General features: G+C 54.0%; 1 protein-coding gene across 1 annotated transcript; it reads right to left on the bottom strand.

Annotated features, from left to right (window-relative positions):
- Window positions 1-44: 44 nt before the first annotated feature.
- On the bottom strand, window positions 45-8,418 carry VAT1 (vesicle amine transport 1). Its single transcript, NM_001280091.1, is given in 6 exon segments — window positions 45-1,581; window positions 1,744-1,985; window positions 3,874-3,963; window positions 4,069-4,239; window positions 4,625-4,832; window positions 7,969-8,418. Coding segments are annotated over 6 exon segments (1,182 nt in total). The 5' UTR covers window positions 8,356-8,418; the 3' UTR covers window positions 45-1,497.
- Window positions 8,419-11,560: the final 3,142 nt, after the last annotated feature.

Here is an 11,560-nt window from a genome sequence, read left to right as displayed (position 1 = left end):
AGGAGCTCACCTTCCCTCCACTCTCAGAGGCAACAAGCAGGACCCAGGGTTTGGCTTTTTATTGACACAAACACAAAGGCAGCTGTGGTAATGGGGTGGTGGGGTACACAAAAGCAGAAATCGCACTTCACACATTTAGGCCTCATTTAGACAATGAGGAGGCTGAGCCTGTCCCTCCACCTCCCATTGCAATGGTTGGGGCAATAACCCTCCCTAATCCTAGCTCAGTGAGTAGAGGGAGCGACCTCCCTACCCAGGAAGTCCCCATTTTGGTTGCAATGGCCCAGGTCCTGACCATCCCACTCTGTACTTCCCTGCTCCATCTCCCCAACCATGTAAACAAAGTTTTGGGCTGAGTTTGATAAGCTGCCTCTCTGCTTTGAGAAGGCAGTAGGGCCTCCCCTAACTGCAAGGGGAATGTGCTTGGATTTTTACTTTGGTCCCAGTACAAGAAACAGACAGCACTGCCTTTCAGAGCTCTGGCTAGTAAATGCCACACATATCTGCAAGGCTGAGGAAGCTTCCCCGCCTTTCTCCTCAACCACCATAGAGACAGGACATGGCACAGACCACGATGAGGGCACCTGTTTTTGCCCTGCCTCCCCAGGAGGCTCGGGGCTGCCTTACCCAATGGCACATACACAGATTTTTGGCAGTGTTGTGGGACTGGGGAGGAGCGAAACCCCAGCTCCACCAGAACAAGGAAGGCACTGGGGAGTACAGGGGAGGAGAAGGAGGTGGGAGACAGGATCCTCCCTCCCCGCCGCCACACACACACAAGCACAGGTTTTCGTTGCTAAGGCACTGAGAACAAATCCAGAGAACTCAGTGAAGGGTGGGGGCTTTGTATCCTTCCCAGAGTTGTGACCTAGGGGAGTAGGTCTGATTCCCGCCCTGTTGGAAGAGGCAGCCTTGGTTAAGAATGGCAGAAAACCTGGAGATGGAAGAAGCCCAATTGTGCTTAAGAAGTTGGGGACAGAGGACGAGATTGGGAACTGGTCAAGCCCAGAGGTGGGCACTGGTCAGTCCAGGCTGAAGGGACACTAGGGAGAGACAAGTACATGCTGGACTCACAGAGATTGGCCCCATATCCTGAGCTGACGTTTCAATTCTTTGGGGAGGTGGCGGGGCAGGGACGGGAGGAAAGATGAGGCAGAGGTGAAAGCACATGGAACACAACAGGGGGGGACTGGCTAACCTTGGCACAAAAGCAGCACAGCAGGCCCGGGGAAAGGGTGGGGGCAGGAAGCAGCCGGCCTCCCTCTGACCCTCCCTGTCGCCTTGGCAGGGCCCAGACATCCAAATGGTCACTTCCCAACCTCTTCAGAGGTCAGGAAGCGGGGAGGGGCAGGGGAGAGCGGTCATCACCACAGAGACCTTCGGGGGAGGGAGGGCAGAGCATTATGACAGAGGCTGAAATGCAAGTCTGGTGGCCAACAGAACGTAGCTTCCCAACTTCTCCCTTCGCTGGTCTCTAGGGTCTCACAGCCACTTGCCCTAGTTCTCCTTCTCTGGCCCTGGAACCAGGAGGACCTTGCCCACATTCTTCTTCTCCTGCATCTGTTTCATGGCATCAGCCACCTGGGGAGGAAGGAAAGATGCGGCTCCCAGTGCTATCCAACCCTCATCCAACAAGAGCCAGTGTGATGCAGGCAGCCCTCCTCTTCCCCAGGAATCTGCCCCTTGGGACCCCAGCCTTCATGAGTCCTACCCAAGCCCTCCCTGCAAAGTCCTCACATTCACCTTCTCGAAGGGCCAGACTGAGTCAATGTGGGGCCTGATGTGGCCCTGGTTGTACAGAGCCAGGAGGCGGGCCACCACACCACTGACCAGCTCCACCTCACCATCCAGGTAGCCCAGGTGGAAGCCACACACAGCCCGGTTGGCCTGCAGCAGCTGCAGAGCTGTCACGCTGAACTGATTCCACCATGTCCGGGCCAGGGCCATCAGGTTCCGTTTGGGGCCCGTCAGCAGGTTGGCCATTCCTGAAGGACAAGGTGACATAGCCTGTGAACCCCCCCAGGCACATCCCTCTGTGTCTGCATCTGTGCTCTCTGTTCCCTGTGATCCCCTTGCAATTCTCCACACCAGTGCCAGGGAGTGATTGGATAATTCTCAAACTGCTGGTTACCAGACCCAAACCAACCCTGGCTGACTTTAAATTGCTCTAGGGGCTGGGTGCTATGGCTCACATCCGTAATCTCAGCACTCTGGGAAGCCACGGTGGGGGGGATCACTTGAGGTCAGGAGTTCGAGACCAGCCTGCCCAAAATGGTGAAACCTTGTCTCTACTAAAAAATAAAAAATTAGCCAGGTGTTGGCCGGGTACGGTGGCTCACGCCTGTAATCCCAGCACTTTGGGAGGCCGAGGTGGGCGGATCACCGGACGTCAGGAGTTCGAGACCAGCCTGACCAACATGGAGAAACCCCGTCTCTACTGAAAATACAAAATTAGCTGGGCATGGTGGTACATGCCTGTAATCCCAGCTACTCAGGAAGTCTGAGGCAGGAGAATCGCTTGAACCCGGGAGGCGGAGGTTGCAGTGAGCCAAGATCGCACCACTGCACTTCAGCCTGGGCAAAAAGAGCGAAACTCCGTCTCAAACAAACAAACAAACAAACAAACAAAAAAACCCACAACAATACAAAAAATTAGCCAGGTATGGTGGCGTGCGCCCGCAGTCCCAGCTACTTGGGAGGCTGAGGCAGAAGAATTGCTTGAATCCGGGAGGTGGAGGTTGCAGTGAGCCGAGATCGTGTCACTGCACTCCAGCCTGGGTGACAGCCAGACTCTGTCTCAAGAAAAAGAAAAAAAAAAAAGCCAGGCGTGGAGATGGGCACCTGTAATTCCAGCTACTCAGGAGCCTGAGGCAGAACTGCTTGAACCAGGGAGGTGGATGCTGCAGAGAGCCGAGGTTGCACCACTGGACTCCAGGATGGGTAACAGAGTAATACTCTGTCTCAAAAAAAAAAAAAAAAAATTGCTCTAATCTTTATGTATTTGCTTGTTTGTTCATTTGTTTGAGTCAGGGTCTCGCTCTGTTGCCCAGGCTGGAGTACAGTGCCACCACACCTGGCTAATTTTTGTATTTTTTGTGGAGATAAGGTTACACCATGTTGACCAGGCTGGTCTCGAATTTCTAGGCTCAAGCCATCCGCCTGCCCTGGCCTTCCAAAGTGCTGGGATTACAGGCATGAGCCACCATGCCTGGCTTATTTTGTTGTATGAAATACTTTTTTAAATGAAAATGCACCCTGCCTAAGATGCTCAGGGAGGTAGGACAGAAAGAAGGCAGGCTGGTTGTTCAAGAATAATCCCCAAACAAGAATGTAGAATTTGGCCAGGCGTGGTGGCTCACGCCTATAATCCCAGCACTTTGGGAAGCTGAGGCGGCTGGATCACCTGAGATCAGGAGTTCAAGACCAGCCTGGCCAACATGGTGAAACACCGCCTCTACTAAAAATACAAAAATTAGTTGGGCGTGGTGGCAGACACCTGTAATTCCAGCTACTCGGGAGGGTGAGGCAGGAGAATCGCTTGAACCCAGGAGGCAGAGGTTGCACTGACCGAGATCATGCCATTGCACTCCAGCCTGGGCGACAAGAGCAAAACTCTGTCTCAAAAAAAAAAAAAAAAGAATGTAGAATTTACTATCACTCATATGAAAAGTTGTGACAGAGAATGCAAAGAGCTGCTACCCAAGAGTCAGCAATCTGAATGCAGCATACAGGACCATTCCTAACCCTGATCGTCTACAGAGCACCTGAGTCCCTACCCCTTCTTCATTCAAAAGCCCTGGCCTCTATATCCCACCCCTTAGACCCTCCCTCCTGCCCTCACATGCTCTCTCCATCCCTGGCCCACTAACTCACCATAGGTGACGACTTTGCCCATGGGTTTCAGGAGGTTGTAGCCCTTGGCAGTATCTGACCCACCCAGAGGGTCCATGACAATGTCCACTCCTGTCATAGAGTAGGGGAACCCAAGAACAACATTAGGATCCACAGATCTGGAGCTCCCCTCCCTGTCCTGTGCCTCCCTACCCCCTCCCATATTATGCCCCCCACCTTTAGGGGAAATCTTCTTGATCTCATCCACGTAGTCAGTCGTGTGATAGTCGATGGGATGTGTGACCCCATTCTCCTTCAGTGCCTCGTGCTTGCTGGCCGAGGCCGTTCCGAACACTGTCACATTCTCCACTGTACGGCACAGCTGCACGGCAGCCATACCCACACCCCCTGCAGCAAGACACCCATAAGCAGGGGATATGGAGTTGCCCTGGCCACCAACCACTCCATTCTAGCCTCCCAGGGACTCAGCCTGTCACCTTCATTTTGCCTATGCTCATTTTAGGGCTGTGTCTAATTTCCATGACTGAGAAGTGGTGGGGAAGGTAGCTAGAGAGGTGGGGGTGTGGGGTGAGGGCACGTTGCTAAGGATAGCACACCAGACTAGACCTGGTGCCTGAATGTTACCACGGCAACTACACAGCAGAGGCCTCTGGGAGCCACAGGCCAAGGCAGCCTGGTGTTGCCATGACAACAACCCAGACAGGCTGCAGGGAAGGGGCCTGGAAGGAAATCTGGGTGGGGTAAGGAGTGATAAAGTGAGGGGACCTGTCACCTGCAGCCATGTGTACCAAGACGCTGTGGCCAGGCCGTAGGTTGCCGAAGTCAAAGAGGACCATGTAGGCTGTAATGTAATTGACGAGCAAGGCAGCAGCTTCCTCAAAGGTCATGGCCTCAGGCATCAGGAAGGTCTGGACCGAGGGCACAGTCACCTCTTCCTGCCACATCCCTGACCGGTTCAACACCATCACCCGGTCTCCTGCCTTGAAAAACAGAAGAGTATCATTCAGTCACTCATTCATTCACCCACAGGCTATTTACTGATTTTCCCCTAGGTACAAGGCCACCTTCTTCCAAATGAAGTAGCAGGAGAAGCAGCAATAGTCATGGTAATAATAATAATAACATCATCATCAACAACAATAACAACTCACCTTTACTGAGTGCTGACTGAGGGCCGAGTCCGATTTCAAGTGCTTTATATATAATGCTTAATTAACCCTTACATCAGTTCTTTGAGGCAGATACTATCCTTATCATCTTCTTACAGATCTTACATGTCACTATTGTGTAAGATCCCTGAATGCAAGAAGCTTACAGTTAGGGCAGCATGAAGTATTATGGAAGAGATCAAACTGCTGTGGTTACAAAAGCGGTCTCAACTGTTTACTGACTGTGTGACTTCGGATGCATAAAAATTACTTAATCTTTTTGAGCTCCAGTTTTCCAGCTCCAGTTTTCTTATCTGTCAATTAGGGCAATTTTTCCAAATGGAAAAAAAAAATTTTAGCACAATGTCTGGCACATAATAAGCACTTAATAATGTTAGCTAACAATAATAATAATAATAATATAATAGCAGCAAGGAAGTCACACAACTAACCAAAAGAAGACAGCACTGTGTGGTCAGGGCCATACCAAAGTGCAGGCAAAGTTCTCTGAGCGCTTACAGCAGGGTGTGGTCACCTCGGGAGAAGTGTGTTTGAGCCAGCACTGGGAGCCCAGAAAACACCTTCACTCAGAGATGGTGCAGGAGGGGCAACAGAAAAGAAGGGCTACAGAGGCCTACGCAGCAGTAAAAGGCTTCCCCCCCACCCCCACGAGAGCCTCTGTGCAGGAGGGAAAGGGGACAAAGATAACAGAACCTTTCTCTCCAGCTTAGCAAGTGGGGTCAAGGGAAGGGCAGGGAAAAGGAGGGAGCGTCAGGAGAAAAGACTTCTCTGCGCTCTCTGAAGAGCATGAAGAGGGAGGTGTGGGTGCTGTTCTGGGGCAATCCGGGTCTGTCTTGATCCCTGCCAGGAATGATGGGAATTCTGTATATTAACAAGAGTTAGGGTCCATGGGGAAGGGGGATGGGACTGCCACTTACGCCCTTTTTCATGTCCTCAAGCCCCCACGCTCCACTGAATACGAGAACTGAGGGCATGCTGGGGTCTTTCCTTCCAAGTTCTGGCCTGAGATGAGGTCTGGAGAACAAGAACAGAAGCCCTCCACCCAGGGACTCAGGACTAGCAGATACAGAACAACCCAGGAGAGCTGCGAGGAGTGCATTGGTCATTTAGGGTCATGGCCAGTCCCAGATTTGACCCAGAACAAGTCTCACTTACCCTGGCTCATGCTAACCCTCAGGCCATCCAAATCAGGGCCATGACCCCTCCCCAGCCCAGACACCAGGAGGGAGGAGGAGGGAGAGAGAGAAGGAAGGGCCCTCCCCGCAGAATCCAGGCTCTTACATCAGATTCTTGCCCTGTACAGGATATCCTGTATTTACCAGGCGGAAAGTGTATGGAGGGGAGGTGAGGTGGGTGGCCTTCAGCAGTAACATGAACTACAACTACCTCCCGAAAATATTCCTCTTAGACGCCTGCTCAAGAGTGGGATCATTTAGAAGTCAGTTTGAGGGTGGGGCCAGAGCTGAATTCAGAGGAAAGCCTTAAGGAGAAGCTGTTTGCATACAGGATGAATCCAACAAACCTGGCTCCAGAATCGGGCTGGCAGGTCTGCAAGAGGCTGCATCTGAGGGGCCTCTCTTTGAGGGGTCTGATTTAAAAAGGAAACTCCTGGCCGAGCGCAGTGGCTTATGTCTGTAACCCCAGCACTTAGGGAGGCCGAGGTGGGCAGATCACCTGAGGTCGGGAGTTCGAGACCAGACTGACCGACATGGAGAAACCCCATCTCTACTAAAATACAAAATTAGCCAGGCATGGTGGCGCATGCCTGTAATCCCAGCTACTCGAGAGGCTGAGGCAGGAGAATCGCTTGAACCCGGGAGGCAGAGGTTGCGGTGAGCCGAGATCGCGCCATTGCACTCCAGCCTGGGCAACAAGAGCGAAACTCCGTCTAAAAAAAAAAAAAGAAAAAAAAAAGAAGAAAAAAAGAAACCTCTAAACAAATGGCGTGCTGAGGCCTCATCCCAGGTCTCTCAAAAAGCTGATCATTTTGAGCTCTCTGGTGTCCAGGGTTGTGGCCAAGATTAATGATAAATGAGAAGGAGAAACAGGCCTGCAGACTTGGCCAACCAGTTCAAGGCGCCACACCTCTCCGTTCCAGTCCAAACCCCTGGCACCGGGGTTTCTGAACTGGGGGTCCTCTGCAGGAGGAAGGCAGAGGTGGGTCCCCCCTTCCACTCCCCGCCCCAGGCATTCCCAAGGGCAGCCCCGGGTCGTGGCCCGATGGCTGAGGGCTGAGTCACAGGAGGAGGAGATACTGCAGTCACGGGAGACACAGAGCCCAAGACAAAGATCGGATGACCCAATCCCGCCTCCCCCACCCCAAAATCAGATCGGCGTGTAAGGCTGGTGGCGGTGGGGTAGCAAAGGCTCTCTCTCCTCCGTGATGGGCGTGTCTCGTCTCTTTGGCCTTGCTTTGGGAGGGGCCGCCTCACACCCCCACAGACCACGGGGCTGCATGTGACCAGGACTCTGGCACGGCCGCTGTGCCCCCGCCCAACCCCGACGACATAGCCCCTCAAGCTCCCTCGGGGAAAGGGGGCACTAACCGTCACTCATAATCACAGACCACAACTACCCAGAGAGTGTTTGGTGGGTAGGGGTACAGGTGTGGTTTTAATGGGGGGGGGGGGGTGGGTGGGGACGGTAGTGTGGTTGTGCGCATGCGCATGGGCACCTTATTGTTTTCCCCCCCCACCAACACAGCTTCTGGGCGGCGGCCACAACTAAAAATGGTTGGGGAAGGGGCGATAATTTCGTCTCCCCTCCCCACATAAATGCCGCTCTCCAGGAGCCCCCAAACACAAGTTCCTTGGCTACGCTTTCCACGCTCGTGCACCCAGGTCCGCGCCAGTTTCTCCCGCCCTGCCACACCCCCGGCGCCCGCCCACTCGTGCCCCACTGCCCAGTGGCCTGCGCAGCCCTGCCCTGCCCTACGCAACCCGCTCACCTTGCGGTCGCTGACTCCCTCGCCCACTGCGATCACAACACCCGCGCCCTCCATGCCCGGAGTGACAGGCAGCGGCGGGAGACGGTCGTACAGCCCCTGCCTAGCCATGAGGTCTGCGAAGTTGAGCCCGCAGGCCCGCAGACGCAGCGTCAGCTGGCCGGGCCCAGGGGCCGGGGGCGCTGCCGGCCGGCTCTGCAGCTTCACCTTGTCGTAGCCTCCAAAGCCGGTGAGCACTAGGCAGCGCAGCAGTGGCGGCGAGGCGGCGGTGGCTGCGGCCCCTTCGGAGGCCGCGGGCTGCTGGGGGTCGCTCGCTGCCTCGGTTTTCGGAGGCGGCGAAGAGGCGTCTTCCCCGGTCGCTGCCTCGGCTACCTCTCTCTCGGAGGACATGGCTGGGACTCCCGACGAGAGCGCACAGCTGGATGTAGAGTGCACAGCTGGGGAAGGCGGAACGAGTCGGGAAGAGCCGCGGCTGCGGGATCCAGCGGGAGGGGCGGGGCGCCGGGCGAGGCGGGGCCTCGCGCTCAGCCTTAAAGGGCCAGGGCCATAGTGGCGCAAGCTGGGAGAGCACGAAAAGGGGCACCAGGAACGTCTGTGCTCTTGGGATCAAGCCGACTGTGATTTATTTATTCATAGTAAACCTTATTCAAATTAAAAACTATTTTAAGGGATAGGCCTGGCGCGGTGGCTCACGCCTGTAATCCCAGCACTTTGGGAGGCCGAGGCTGGTGGATCATTTGAGGTCAGAGTTCAAGACCAGCCTGGCCAAAATGGTGAAACCCCCGTCTTTACTAAAAATAAAAAAGTTAGCCGGGCGGTAGTGGCGCGCGCCTGTAATCTCAGCTACTTGGGAGGCTGAGGCAGAGGAATCGCTTGAGCCTGGGAGGCGGAGGTGAGCCGAGATCGCGCCACTACACTCCAGTCTGGGCAACAGAGTGAGACCCTGTTAAAAAAAAAAAAAAAAAAAAGGGCTGGGGGGCGTGGCTCACGCCTGTAATCCCAACACTTTGGGAGGCCGAGGCGGGTGGGTGGATCACCTGAGGTCAGGAATTCGAGACCAGCCTGACCAGTATGGTGAAACCCCAGCTCTACTAAAACTACAAAAATTAGCCAGGCATGGTGGCAGGTGCCTATAGTCCCAGCTACTAGGGAGGCGGAGGCTGGAGAATTGCTTGAACCAAGGAGGCGGAGGTTGCAGTTAGCCAAGATCGTGCCGCTGCACTCCAGCCTGGGCTACAGAGGGAGACTCCATCTCGAAAAAAAAAAAGGCTGGGCACGGTGTCTCACGCCTGTAATCCCAGCACTTTGGGAGGCCGAGGCGGGCAGATTACGAGGTCAGGAGATTCACCTGGCTAACACGGTGAAACCCCGTCTCTACTAAAAAATACAAAAAATTAGCCAGGCGTGGTGGCAGGCGCCTGTAGTCCCAGCTACCTGGGAGGCTGAGGCAGGAGAATGGCATGAACCCAGGAGGCAGAGCTTGCAGTGAGTCGAGATCGCGCCACTGCACTCCAGCCTGGGCTACAGAGCGAGACTCCGTCTCAAAAAAAAAAAAAAAAAAAAAAAAAAAGTTAAGGAACAGTCCCAAAACTTGAACTTACATCAGATTTGGAGTTAACTCATATCAGATTTGGAGTCAGCCACCTGTGGACTGGAGTCCAACTACATTGTGTCTCAGGCTCTGACTCTACCTTTATGTAACCCAGGCAGGGATGAGACTTAATTCACTGTGGTCTTGCAGTGGCAAAGTAGAAGCATGGAGACCAAGCCTTTAAAACTTTCTGACTTTGGTGTTAACGTTCTGTTCCTCATTTTCCCTTCTGTAACATAGTGATGATGCTGCGTGCTCTAGTTATATTTATATTTTTATTTTTTTGATACAGGGTCTCACTCTGTCACCCAGGCTGAGCGAGGTGGGGCGATCACAGCTCCCTACAGCCTCAAACTCCCGGCTTCAAGCAATCCTCCCACCTCAGCCTCCTGAAGAGCTGGGACCACAGGCATGTGTCACCACGCCCGGCTAACTTTATGTTTTACTGCTCTTTGCAGAGCAGGGCTACCCCATAGGCAGCGTGCCTAGAGTGGCCAAACCTAGCTAAGTTTTGATTTTTTTTTCTAGAGAGAGGGTCTCGCTAATGTTGCCCAGGATGGCCTCAAACTCCTGCACGCAAGCAAGCCTTGGCCTCCCAAAGTGCTGAGTTTACAGGCGTGAGCCACCGCGCCCAGCTTCTAGTTATCTTTACAGAATTATTTGCAGCATATATTATTGACTCGAATTGCCTCGATATAAAAAAGCACTTTTTTTTTTTTTCGAAACTCTATTGCCCAAGCTGGAGTGCAGTGAGGCAATCTCGGCTCACTGCCACCTCCACCTCCCGGGTTCAAGCGATTCTCCTGCCTCAGCCTCCCGAGTAGCTGGGACTACGGGCACGCGCCACCACGCCCGGCTACTTTTTGTATTTTTAGTGGAGATGGGGTTTCCCCATGTTGGCCAGGCTGGTCTCAAACTCCTGACCTCAGATATCCACCCGCCTCGGCCTCCCAAAGTGCTGGGATTACAGGCGTGAGCCACCGTGCCTGGCCAAAAAAAGCACTTTTAAAAGGTAAAAGATGGCCGGGCACGGTGGCTCACGCCTGTAATCCCAGCACTTTGGAAGGCCGAGGCGGGTCGATACCTGAGGTCAGGAGTTTGAGACCAACCTGGCCAACATGATGAAACCCCGTCTCTACTAAAAATACAAAAATTAGCTGGGCGTGGTGGCGCACGTCTGTAATCCCAGCTACTTGGGAGGCTGAGGCAGGAGAATCGGTTGAACCCGGGAGGCGGAGGTTGCAGTGCACTGAGATGGCGCCACTGCACTCCAGCCTGCCCGACAGAGCGAGACTCCGCCTCAAAAAAAAAAAAAAAAAAAAGGGTAAAAGATGCCATGCAAATACGTATCAGTGGTTTGATTATTGCTAGACTTTTTTTTTTTTTTTTTTTTTTTTGAGACGGAGTATTGCTCTATCGCTCAGGCTGAAGTGCAGCGGCACGATCTCGGCTTACTGCAAGCTCCGCCTCCCGGGTTCACGCCATTCTCCTGCCTCAGCCTCTCGAGTAGCTGGGATTACAGGCGCCCACCGTGCGGGTTTCACCGTGTTAGCCAGGATGATAGTCTCGATCTCCTGACCTCTTGATCCGCCCGCCTCGGCCTCCCAAAGTGCTGGTATTACAGGCGTGAGCCACCGCGCCCGGCCTATTGTTAGACTCTTAATCAAGCCTGACTTTTGGGTTTAGCTCTGGCTCCAGCAGAGCAACTCTGGCGGTTGGTTCTTTCTCTTCCTTATCTCCTTGTCCCCAAGCATCCACCAGAGGACGCAGCTCCCCGAAAACTTTCCACCCAGTGCTTGGCTGGAGGAACTCAGTCCACGCTTCTCTGCTAGTCTAGGCCCGCTGTTAAGTCAATGCAACCGGAGACCCGGCTGCCCGTTGCCATGGGGACGGAAAGCTATGATGTCACCACCGTCCGGGTGGGTGTGCTGGGGTTCACCCTCCCATTTCCCCAAGACCCCCTGCCATGGGCGGAGGCGGGAGAGAAAACCAAAAAGGCTCCCT

This window comes from Pan troglodytes, chromosome 19, assembly GCF_028858775.2.
Source record: "Pan troglodytes isolate AG18354 chromosome 19, NHGRI_mPanTro3-v2.0_pri, whole genome shotgun sequence".
In the NCBI taxonomy this organism is placed as follows: Eukaryota; Metazoa; Chordata; class Mammalia; order Primates; family Hominidae; genus Pan; species Pan troglodytes.
The sequence above is the reverse complement of the archived record's forward strand: the minus strand, read 5'-3'. Positions and strand labels throughout refer to the sequence as shown.